The sequence below is a fragment of the Hyperolius riggenbachi genome, chromosome 11 (assembly GCF_040937935.1).
Source record: "Hyperolius riggenbachi isolate aHypRig1 chromosome 11, aHypRig1.pri, whole genome shotgun sequence".
NCBI classification, from domain to species: Eukaryota; Metazoa; Chordata; class Amphibia; order Anura; family Hyperoliidae; genus Hyperolius; species Hyperolius riggenbachi.
The window spans coordinates 240,188,617-240,201,624 of record NC_090656.1 but is presented as its reverse complement, the minus strand read 5'-3'; the positions used below and the strand labels follow the sequence as shown (position 1 = coordinate 240,201,624).

Here is a 13,008-nt window from a genome sequence, read left to right as displayed (position 1 = left end):
GCTCGCCGCTGCCTGGTAACTGCTCGCCGCTGCCTGGTAACTGCTCGCTGAGCACACAGTTCAACTGTCCGTGGAAAAGAGACCTAAGAGTTTGTTTTTATAATTGTGTCTGTCAATAGGCCCCTAATCCATAATTCTTTGATTTCTTCTGAGATTTGTCCATTGCGTTCCTGCAGGTGCAGCTGCACTTCATCTCGTTTGCACTGGAGTACTCCCGGAACTGCATCTATGATTACCTGTCCATCTCAGATAGCTTGCGCTCCTCAATATACCATAGGTATTGTGGCGTCAGGAAGATGCCCTCACTGGTGTCCTCTAGTGGCTGGGTGCTGCTACATTTCCACACAGACAAGTCGGTGCACAGCACTGGGTTCCGTGTCGCATACAGCTCGGGTGAGTATGCATTTTTTTTATAAATTAGCCCCTGTGGGCTCCCATACATTGCAGGAATTGTGTTACCCTGTAAAATACAGTGATGTGAAAAACTATTTGCCCCCTTCCTGATTTCTTATTCTTTTGCATGTTTGTCACACTTAAATGTTTCTGCTCATCAAAAACCATTAACTATTAGTCAAAGATAACATAATTGAACACAAAATGCAGTTTTAAATGATGGTTTTTATTATTTAGTGAGAAAAAAAAAAACTCCAAACCTACATGGCCCTGTGTGACAAAGAAATTGCCCCCCTGAATATAATAACTGGTTGGGCCACCCTTAGCAGCAATAACTGCAATCAAGCGTTTGTGATAACTTGCAACGAGTCTTTTACAGCGCTCTGGAGGAATTTTGGCCCACTCATCTTTGCAGAATTGTTGTAATTCAGCTTTATTTGAGGGTTTTCTAGCATGAACCGCCTTTTTAAGGTCATGCCACAACATCTCAATAGGATTCAGGTCAGGACTTTGACTAGGCCACTCCAAAGTCTTCATTTTGTTTTTCTTCAGCCATTCAGAGGTGGATTTGCTGGTGTGTTTTGGGTCATTTTCCTGCTGCAGCACCCAAGATCGCTTCAGCTTGAGTTGACAAACAGATGGCCGGACATTCTCCTTCAGGATTTTTTGGTAGACAGTAAATTCATGTTTCCATCTATCACAGCAAGCCTTCCAGGTCCTGAAGCAGCAAAACAACCCCAGACCATCACACTACCACCACCATATTTTACTGTTGGTATGATGTTCTTTTGCTGAAATGCTGTGTTACTTCTATGCCAGATGTAACGGGACACGCACCTTCCAAAAAGTTCAACTTTTGTCTCGTCGGTCCACAAGGTATTTTCCCAAAAGTCTTGGCAATTATTAAGATGTTTTTTAGCAAAATTAAGACAAGCCTTAATGCTCTTTTTTGCTTAAAAGTGGTTTGCGCCTTGCAGGGGCGTAACTAGAAATCACTGGGCCCCCCTGCGAATATTTGGATGCCCCCCCCCCATAGGTGCCAAATAATCGTAATGGGGCAGCGTTTCACTGTAAATTAATTGTAAAGTGGGCAGCATTTTACCAGACAATCGTAATGTGGGCCAGAAAATCGTAATGTGGGCAGAGTTCACCAGAAAATCGTAATGTGGGCCTTTAGAAAATCATAATGTGGGCAGAGTTTACCAGAAAATCGTAATGTGGGCACCAGTCACCAGAAAATTGTAACGTGGACAGCATTCACCAGACAATCGTAATGTGGGCAGCGTTCACCAGAAAATCATAATGTGGGCAGAGTTCACCAGAAAATCATAATGTGGGCAGAGTTCACCAGAAAATCGTAACGTGAGCAGCAGTCACCAGAAAATTGTAACGTGGACAGCATTCACCAGACAATCGTAATGTGGGCAGCGTTCACCAGAATATCGTAATGTGGGACAGAAAATCGTAATGTGGGCAGAGTTCACCAGAAAATCGCAAAGTGGGCAGCAGTCACCAGAAAATCGCCATGTGGGCAGCAGTCACCAGAAAATCGCAATGTGGGCATCAGTCACCAGAAAATCCTAATGTGGGCAGCAGTCACCAGAATATCGTAATGTGGGCAGCAGTCACCAGAAAATCCTAATGTGGGCAGCAGTCAGTCACCAGAATATCATAATGTGGGCAGCACACACCAGAAAATCCTAATGTGGGCAGCAGTCAGTCACCAGAATATCATAATGTGGGCAGCACACACCAGAAAATCCTAATGTGGGCAGCAGTCACCAGAAAATCCTTATGTGGGCAGCAGTCACCAGAAAATCGCAATGTGGGCAGCAGTCACCAGAAAATCGCAATGTGGGCAACAGTCACCAGAAAATCGCAATGTGGGCAGCAGTCACCAGAAAATCCTAATGTGGGCAGCATACACCAGAAAATCGTAATGTGGGCAGCAGACACCAGAAAATCGCAATGTGGGCAGCAGACACCAGAAAATCGTAATGTGGGCAGCAGACACCTGAAAATCGTAATGTGCGCAGCAGTGACCAGAAAATCGCAATGTGGGCAGCAGGCACCTGAAAATCGTAATGTGGGCAGCAGTCACCAGAAAATCGCAATGTGGGCAGCAAACACCTGAAAATCGTAATGTGGGCAGCAGACACCTGAAAATCGTAATGTGGGCAGCAGACACCTGAAAATCGTAATGTGGGCAGCAGACACCTGAAAATCGTAATGTGGGCAGCAGACACCTGAAAATCGTAATGTGGGCAGCAGGCACCTGAAAATCGTAATGTGGGCAGCAGACACCTGAAAATCCCCCTGCAGAATTTCAATGTGTGTGGGCAGCGGGCAGCAGCGGGATACATACCTTCTTCCTTGCGTTCCATCGCCGCCTTCTCGCTCTAGCGGCTGACGTCACTTCCGCTTCCGGAAGTGACGTCAGCCGCTGCTGCCCGCTTCCGGAAGTGACGTCAGCCGCTAGAGCGAGAAGGCGGCGATGGAACGCAAGGAAGAAGGTATGTATCCCGCCGCCGCTGCCCGCTGCCCACACACATTCACTAGCTGGAGGGGAGCGCAGAGGGGAGAGCCCCGAGGTGAGGGAGAGGGGGGAACTTCCCCTCTCCCCGCCGACTGTGGGCAAGGCTTTCCCCTCATGCTGCCACCCCTGCGCTGCAGGGCCTATTGCTACGCCCCTGGCGCCTTGGAATCTGCCATGCAGGCCGTTTTTGCCCAGTCTCTTTCTTATGGTGGAGTCGTGAACACTGACCTTAAGTGAGGCAAGTGAGGCCTGCAGTTCTTTAGATGTTGTCCTGGGGTCTTTTGTGGCCTCTCGGATAAGTTTTCTCTGCGCTCTTGGGGTAATTTTGGTCGGCCGGCCACTCCTGGGAAGGTTCATCACTGTTCCATGTTTTTGCCATTTGTGGATAATGGCTCTCACTGTGGTTCGCTGGAGTCCCAAAGCTTTAGGAAAGGCTTTATAACCTTTACCAGACTGATAGATCTCAATTACTTTTGTTCTCATTTGTTCCTGAATTTCTTTGGATCTTGGCATGATGTCTAGCTTTTGAGGTGCTTTTGGTCTACTTCTCTGTGTCAGATAGCCCCTATTTAAGTGATTTCTTGATTGAAACAGGTGTGGCACTAATCAGGCCTGGGGGTGACTACAGAAAGTGAACCCAGGGGGGGGCGTGGCTTGCGATGACCGAGTGAGGCAGCTTAGCTTCAGAGCTCCGGCTATACCCTGCTAACTTATCGGTTATATAGGAGACCAGGCTCACTTACCACCCTCTATGCCCCCTAAAAAGAGTAAGAAGAAGAAGCTCTCTCCTTCCAAGCACTTTCCAGCGGAAAAGAGGGGCAAGATCCATACCTATTTCTTGAAAGAAGGATCCGAGACCAGACCCGCTTCCATATCCAAGATGGCGTCTAACACGAGGGCTCGCAGTGAGGAACAAGCTCAAGCTTCCTCCATCGCCTCACGCTCCGAGACTGACCTATCTGAACGGGCAGAGCGACAATCCAGATCATCCTCTCGTAGATCCAACTACTCCAGCGCTAAGGCCACATTATCTACCCGCAAGGCCTCCTCCTCCAGCCGGCGTGACCGAGACCAGGACACAAGGCCGCATGGAACCCAGCGCTCTTCCTCTAAAAAGACCCCGACTAATCCCACTGCATCCGGGTCCAGATCACACCACTCTTCCAGCAACAGACTTCGTGGTGAGGACTCACAAAGCAGATATGCGGATAAACACGCAGGTATGACTCCTAAGGCCCGGCGCCGCTTAAACTCACATCACTCTCTCAGCCCTTCCCCGGCCCGCTCGCTATCTCCTTTGGGAAGGTCTTCCAGAGCTAATAAATCCCACCCTTATAGGAATGGATCACGATCGCCCTCTCTTCATCATATCTCTGAAATAAGAGACATTAAAGATTACTTACGCTCCATCCCCACCACCAAGGACATGGAAAAATTTATCACGCGTTTGGAAAACACTTACAAATCTGAAATACAATCCCTAAAAGGAGACATCTCGCAGGTGGGGAACAGGGTACTGACTTTGGAGGAAACGGTGGATAAACTGAAGTCGCAACTAGATTCCCATCAAACAGCGATTAATGCCCAAGCACTACAATCCCAGGACCATATTATGCAATCTGATGATATTGAGAACAGGAACAGACGGAACAATATCCGCATTAGAGGTGTCCCGGAATCCGTTGATGCTAAAGAGTGCGATGCAGTGGCCCAAAAAATATTTCAACAACTGCTTCAATCTGACACCCCAATCGAGTTAGACAGAGCTCACAGAGCATTAGGACCAGTGAATCCTGATCCAACACGTCCTTGAGACATAATATGCAGGGTTCACTTTTATAAAATCAAAGAGGAAATTATGCTAGCTGCACGCAACCAAGACGCTATCATGTTCAACGAAGCTCAAATCATTTTACTCCCTGATCTCTCCAGACGTACTTTAGCACTACGCAGATCCCTTAAACCTCTTCTCACACTTCTGAAAGAGAAAGAAATACGATACAAATGGGGATACCCCTTTCACTTAATAGCTTCCAAGGATGGCTCATCAGCAGTGTTTCGCACTCTTGGGGACTTACCGCGTTTCTTAGGAACATTTGAACTCCCTCAGGTGAAGCTGCCAGACTGGCCTTTTCATCCTCCTCTACCCCTCTCTCTTCCGAGGGAATCTTGGTCTGAGGTTACCCCTAAACGTCGTCGAAACAACAACTTCAAGAAGAAAACTCAAGCCCCAGAAGCTACTGACACTTGAGTATCTCCTTCTAGTAATGGTGTATTTCTACCTCTTTTACTAGTTCTGCACTGCTGCGGATAGTAATGTTTATCCTCCCCTCTGGGAATATGTTCTGTTTTACACAGATTTAGATAAGCTGTTCTCTCTTCTGATCCTTAAATGTTAATATACCTAATGCATATACATCAATGTCATTGCAAATACTTCTTATGCCTATAACATCTTATTTATGACATGACATGCTATTATACAAGACCCTGATCAGACCCCAGATTTGTTAAGATTATTTTGTTCATTAATCTATGTTATTGCTTTTTCTCAAAGTTATATTATTCACTGTTCTAATAAGGTATGTTCACCACAAGACCTGGTCTCCTATGCATATCCACAATATATATTTTCATAACTAAGGGTATAGTACCGGAGCCACCTCTGTTCATGGCTTCTACTAACCCCCCAGTACCAATATGGTGCCTATCGTGTTTTCACGAAGGCCCCAATAACCTTTTGGTTTCTTTTCAATTCCCCCACATTAAGGATCCTAACCCACCTAGCTCATCATTAACATCACCTTTGTACTCATATATGCTTTTGTTGCTCCTCACCTGCAATGGAGAAACTTAAATTATGTTCCTTTAATGTCCAGGGATTTAATACCCCCTCCAAAAGGTCTAAGACACTCTACCGCCTACATAAACTTAAGGCCCAAATTGTATTATTACAGGAAACACACTTCAAATCATCCTCGACCCCTGAGATCCGAGACAGATATTATCAGAAATGGATTCACTCCACCAACCCGGAATCCAAAACAAAAGGGGTTTCAATTGGAATTCATAAATCCCTTCCGGTTCAAATCTTGGAAAAAGAGATTGACCCGAAAGGAAGATTTATACTCCTTAAACTATCTATACATAATCAACCTTTTACCATCTGTAACTGTTATGTTCCTAATCAAGGTCAAATCCCTTATATTATTTCTCTTCTCAGACGTCTAGAGAAATTTGCTTCAGGGCCTATAATATTCGGAGGAGATCTCAACACCCCTCTGGACCCAGCAATGGATACTTCCTCAGGTAAGTCTTCACTTTCCTCAGCAGCCCTGCTTGCCCTTAAAAAACAGCTCAGACACCTACATCTTTTTGACATATGGCGTCTTTTACATCCCACCTCCCAAGACTATAGCCATTATTCCTTCCCTAGAACATCTTATTCCAGGATTGACTACCTATTAGTTTCGCAAAAATTCTTAGACATGTCTCCAGAAGCTTCCATTGACCTCATCTTTGGCTCAGATCATGCACCAGTTACATTTTCATGCAACTTACCCAATACTTCTAAACCAGGCTGGACCTGGAGACTAAATGACAACCTCTTAAAAGATCCCTTATGTAAATCTGAAATATCTAGAGTCATTGATGAGTTCCTGGAAATCCATTCTTCAGACACAACCTCTCTCCCCATACAATGGGAAACTCTGAAGTGTGTACTCAGAGGAATATTCATTAACCACCCTGGCGTTCTATTAAGATCGCCAGGGCGGCTGCGGTAGGGTTTTTTTTAAATAAAAAAAAAACTATTTCATGCAGCCAACTGAAAGTTGGCTGCATGAAAGCCCACTAGATGGCGCTCCGGAGGCGTTCTTCCGATCGCCTCCGGCAGCCAGAAGTAACACGGAAGGCCGCAATGAGCAGCCTTCCGTGTTTGGCTTCTCCTGTCGCCATGGCGACGAGCGGAGTGACGTCATGGACGTCAGCCGACGTCCTGACGTCAGCCGCCTCCGATCCAGCCCTTAGCGCTGGCCGGAACTATTTGTTCCGGCTGCGCAGGGCTCAGGCGGCTGGGGGGACCCTCTTTCGCCGCTGCTCGCGGCGGATCGCCGCAGAGCGGCGGCGATCGGGCAGCACACGCGGCTGGCAAAGTGCCGGCTGCGTGTGCTGCACTTTATTTGATGGAAATCGGCCCAGCAGGGCCTGAGCGGCAGCCATCGGCGGTGATGGACGAGCTGAGCTCGTCCATACCGCTAAGATGGTTAAACACGGATCTCGGTTAAAGAAGGAGAGATCTCACATTATCAACAAGCTACTAACTCAGATCTCCTCCCTTGAAGCTTCCCATAAAGCTAATCCCTCTACCACAATCTTCCTTGAGCTTTCTAAAAACAGACAAAAATTACTACACCTTATAGATCAAAAATACCTGATTTACAGGGACAAGATCAGGAAAAATTATTATCAATATGATAGTAAATGTGGTAGACTTCTTGCGAGGCAAATTCATCCTAGAACTACTAGAACCCATATACATTCCATTTCCCAACAAAAGGGACGTCAATCTTCCAGCACTTCTGACATCTCTCAAGAATTTGTTCGATTTTATTCCAGACTGTACAATATTAAGGAAAACACTAACTCTCACGCTGAGGAACACCTTTTAACTCGCATTAAAAAGTATATACAGGATACTCCCCTTCCAACTATAGTGGAAGACGAAGCACAAACTCTTGAATCTCCCCTCACTGAGAATGAACTGTCAACAGCCATTAAAAACTTGCCCTCCGGCAAATGTCCAGGCCCAGATGGATACTCAGATAGATTCTTCAAAACTTTCTCCACTCAATTAATACCCTTTTTGACCAAAACATATAATTCCATTTCCCCGACTTCTCCTTTCCCTAAACAAACCCTGGAGGCACACATCTCTCTAATACATAAGAAAGGAAAAGACCCCACCCAATGCGGAAGCTATAGACCCATTTCCCTTATCAACCTTGATCTTAAACTATATGCCAAGATGCTCTCTCATAGATTACAACCGCTCCTCCCTTTCCTAATTAATGGAGATCAAGTTGGGTTTATCCCAGGTAGGGAAGCCCGGATCAACACCATTAGAACAATTAACCTCATTGATGCGGCAAAGAGACGGGCCATTCCACTCTGTCTACTCTCACTAGATGCTGAAAAAGCCTTTGACAGAGTGGGGTGGCCCTTCTTAAAAGCCTCTCTCCAACAAATTGGCCTGGGCCCTCTCTTTATTAATAAAATAATGGCTCTGTACACAATTCCCTCTGCCCGCATAAGAATAAATAGCTGCCTTTCTGACTCATTTATGATCACCAACGGAACCCGACAGGGCTGTCCTCTGTCTCCTCTCCTCTATGCCATTGTGATGGAACATTTCGCCATTGCTTTACGCTCAAACCCTTCAATACACGGCATCACAATTAATAACATGACCCATAAACTAGCTTTATATGCGGATGACCTCCTTATATATGTTACTAACCCACACATCTCTCTTCCGAACATACTAACCGAATGCTCTAGATATAGTGAGGTTAGCAACTATAAAGTCAATGTCTCCAAATCAGAAGGCCTTAATATATCCATACCCAAACAGACCCTATCCATAATTAGAACTTCTTTCTCTTTTAAATGGCAACCCATCTCGATTTCCTATCTAGGCATTCAAATACCCACAGACCTCTCTTTACTCCATTCACTTAATTACCAACCTATTCAAGAAAGGACTAAGAAAGACCTTCAGGACTGGTCCAGCCTCCCTTTGTCCTGGTTTGGCAAAATTAACATTCTAAAAATGGATATTCTACCAAAATTCCTCTACTTGTTTCAAACAATCCCAATTCAAATATCTTCTTCCTATTTGAAAACATTAAAATCCATGTTTATCCGCTTTATATGGGGTTCAAAACAACCAAGACTATCATACTCCACATTAATTCGCCATAAGGACAGAGGAGGTTTGAGTCTTCCTGACCTAAACCTTTATCATAAAGCTTCCATTTTATCTCGGGTCGTTGATTGGATGTATGTAGATAAAGAAAAGAGAGAGTCATACTTTGAGGAATCCTTATCCCCCTTATCACTTAAAGCTCTCCCCTGGATCTCATCTGATCTCATCCCCTCATCATTTCACCTTCCATATTTAGTCATACAAACACTTACAGTCTGGAAGAAAATCAGATCTAAATTCAAATTATCGACCAATCCATCCCCTTTAACCCCAGTTTTCGATAATCCAGCATTCCCCCCTGGACTCAGGAACACCTCCACTCTATCCCTTTCCAGGGTCTCTTGGCCCCAAATACGTCACATTAGATCCTCTTCATCAGCAGGCTTCTCCATTCCCGAGGAGGGTTTGTCCCTAGGTAAGGACTGGCTAACCTGGAGACAATTCACTTCATTCTGGAAAAATCTAGGAGATCCATCTACATATTCTAGGGATCTCACTCTCTTTGAGAAAAATTGCATCAACCAAACCAAACCCACCCATATCATTTCCCTCCTATACGGGCTGCTGAGGGAAGAAGGACATGAGGAACTACCCACATACTGTAAACACTGGGAAAAATTACTAGACAAGACCTTAACCTATGAACAATGGTCTAAAGCATTTATACTCACCCATGCATCCTCAACTTCCTCTCGCTTCCAAGAAAGAAATTTTAAGTTACTATCTAATTGGTATAGATGTCCTCAGAATCTCCATAAGATTTTTCCGAATGTACCTGATCTCTGCTGGCGTTGCCACTCAGAGGTTGGTTCTCAACTTCACATCTGGTGGTCTTGCCCCCTACTCATTCCCTTCTGGGATTCAATTTTTAAGATCTATAGTGATATCTGTGGGAAATCTATACCTCCATCCCCTGAAATTGCACTCCTATCTATGATCCCTGGACATTTAGCTGCTATTAAGAAGGGCCTTCTCAGACACATTCTCTCTGCTGCCAGAACAGTTATTGCCAGAGAATGGAAAAAATCCTCTCCCCCGTCTCTGATCTCCTGGGTAGGAATAATAGATGATATTATGTATATGGAAGACCTAATCTCATCTGACATGGACTTAAACCAATCATTCTTAGACACGTGGTCAATATGGATAGATTATAAATCTTCCGAATCATTCAAAAAGAATATTTTCATGCAGGCTAGTCCTAGTACATCAAACTAATATTAAGTCATAGATCTTCACTTTATAACTTTAAACACGGTGACTTGCCTCATAAGGTAACTGCTCTAACCCCATGCCAACCCTTTTGTCAAAGGGGCAATAAAGCAATTCCAACCAGATTCTTCCCCCATGCATAGTCAACCATCTTAGATAAGTGACATACCAACGATCAATATGTCTAAATTTCTCCAAATCAGTAAACAATACTTACTAGGTGATGCTTTCTCTTGTTTTTTAACTTCATATTGTTCATTCAATGCTTAGGATCCTCCCCTCCCACTCCCTCTATGATCTTACCCCTTTATCTTTCCGATTCTTTCTTCTCCTTTCTTAACCTCCTTCTTATCTTCTACTCCTCTTATCTTGTCCTTCTATTATTCTCTACCTATTCTATTTTCATTTCCCAACCTCTTCTACCTGGGGTGGGGGGACCGTGGTGGGGGGTTTTATTGCCCTTCGCGCGGCGCCCCCCTCACCCCCTAGGTTTCCTTCTCTACCCACCTCCTTTGCTTCTCCCTCTATACTTACTAAATGAACATCCAGATCTTCAGCTATTAACTTGTGCCTTTATAGGTTACCACATAGCGGTGTAATTTTTATGTTAGAAATGACATTGTCTCTTGTATATCTGAGCTTCACTCTGTAAAAATTCTTTTTATATATATATTTTGATATACCTCAGTATCTTTGCTAATGTGATGTAACTTCTTCATTGTGTAACAAGTTTTTTGTACTTATACTTCATTTTTATACCTGTTCATGTTTCATAAAAATTTGAATAAAATCAGATTTAACAAGAAAGTGAACCCAGGTGTGATAAACCACAGTTAAGTTATTTTTAAACAAGGGGGGCAATCACTTTTTCACACAGGGCCATGTAGATTTGGAGTTTTATTTTCTCACTAAATATTAAAAACCATCATTTAAAACTGCATTTTGTGTTCAATTAGGTTATCTTTGACTAATAGTTAACGGTTTTTGATGAGCAGAAACATTTAAGTGTGACAAACATGCAAAAGAATAAGAAATCAGGAAGGGGGCAATTAGTTTTTCACATCACTGTACATATGAGATAAACCTATGTACATATTCTCACTAATCACTTTATCAGGAACACTATACTAATACTGGGTAGGGCCTCCCTTTATTAGGAACACTATACTAATACTGGACAGGGTCTCCCTTTAGGAACACTATACTAATACTGGGCAGGGTCTCCCTTTATAAGGAACACTATACTAAATACTGGGCAGGGCCTCCCTTTATTAGGAACACTATACTAAATACTGGGCAGGGCCTCCCTTTATTAGGAACACTATACTAAATACTGGGCAGGGCCTCCCTTTATTAGGAACACTATACTAATACTGGGCAGGGCCTCCCTTTATTAGGAGCACTATACTAATACTGGGTAGGACCTCCCTTTATTAGGAACACTATACTAATACAGGGCAGGGCCTCCCTTTATTAGGAACACTATACTAATGCTGGGCAGGGCCTCCCTTTATTAGGAACACTATACTAATACTGGGCAGGGTCTCCCTTTATTAGGAACACTATACTAAATACTGGGCAGGACCTCCCTTTATTAGGAACACTATACTAATACTGGGTAGGGCCTCCCTTTATTAGGAACACTATACAAATACTGGGTAGGGTATCCCTTTATTAGGAACACTATACTAATACTGGGTAGGATCTCCCTTTATTAGGAACACTATACTAATACTGGGCAGGACCTCCCTTTATTAGGAACACTATACTAATACTGGGCAGTATCACTTTATTAGGAACACTATACTAATACTGGGCAGGGCCTCCCTTTATTAGGAACACTATACTAATACTGGGTAGGGCCTCCCTTTATTAGGAACACTATACTAATACTGGGTAGGGCCTCCCTTTATTAGGAACACTATACTAATACTGGGCAGGGTCTCCCTTTATTAGGAACACTATACTAATACTGGGCAGGGTCTCCCTTTATTAGGAACACTATACTAATACTGGGCAGGGTCTCCCTTTATTAGGAGCACTATACTAATACTGGGCAGGGTCTCCCTATATTAGAAACACTATACTAATACTGGGCAGGGTCGCCCTTTATTAGGAACACTATACTAATACTGGGCAGGGTCTCCCTTTATTAGGAACACTATACTAATACTGGGCAAAGTCTCCCTATATTAGAAACACTATACTAATACTGGGTAGGGTCTCCCTTTATTAGGAACACTATACTAATACTGGGTAGAGTCTCCCTTTATAAGGAACACTATACTAATACTGGGTAGAGGCTCCCTTTATAAGGAACACTATACTATGAGAGCTTTTTGTGTATTTGCAGTGTGAAATGCCATCAGGCAAGGAATGGACAACTCGGACAGATTGTACTTCATTTTAATTTGTTGGAAAGAACCTTAAAGGACACCCGGGGTGAAAATAAACTAATGAAATAAACGATTGTATCAATCCGCCTTCTCCTAAAAATGACTTTTTAAGATATTCCACAGCTTTATTTTATATTTAAATTTACTTTTTATGTTTTTACTGTTTTATTGTTTTTGCTCAATGACACATTCATTGAAGTATGCCAGAGCTAAAATCTATGAACTATTGACCCTTTTTAATCTCTTTCCTGGTGCCAGAAGTCATGTTCTGCTAGGAAAGTGTTTTATAGCTGTAATTTCTTATCAGTGAGGGTCACACTGTAGTCTGACCCAGCCCTGACTCAGACAGGAACTGCCCTTATATTCCTGATGTTTAACCACCCTGGCGTTCTATTAAGATCGCCAGGGTGGCGGCGCAGCCATATATATATTTTTTTTTTTAATCATGTAGCTAGCCCTGCGCTAGCTACATGATTTCGCCCTCC

The 13,008-nt window shown here is 43.7% G+C and overlaps 1 protein-coding gene across 2 annotated transcripts in view; it reads left to right on the top strand.

Moving 5' to 3' along the window:
• The window catches only part of LOC137538748 (embryonic protein UVS.2-like), a 73,261-nt gene extending 60,716 nt beyond the window's left edge, over positions 1–12,545 (top strand). The window contains exons 9-10 of one of the 2 annotated variants that reach the window (XM_068261062.1): positions 177–393; positions 12,481–12,545. In XM_068261062.1, the coding sequence (XP_068117163.1) occupies positions 177–393; positions 12,481–12,485 (222 nt within the window). In that variant the 3' untranslated portion in view covers positions 12,486–12,545. Of the gene's footprint in view, positions 1–176; positions 394–6,152; positions 6,195–12,480 lie in introns of those variants that run through there. The other variant, XM_068261061.1, reaches the window with a different exon arrangement.
• The last annotated feature ends 463 nt before the right edge of the window (positions 12,546–13,008 follow it).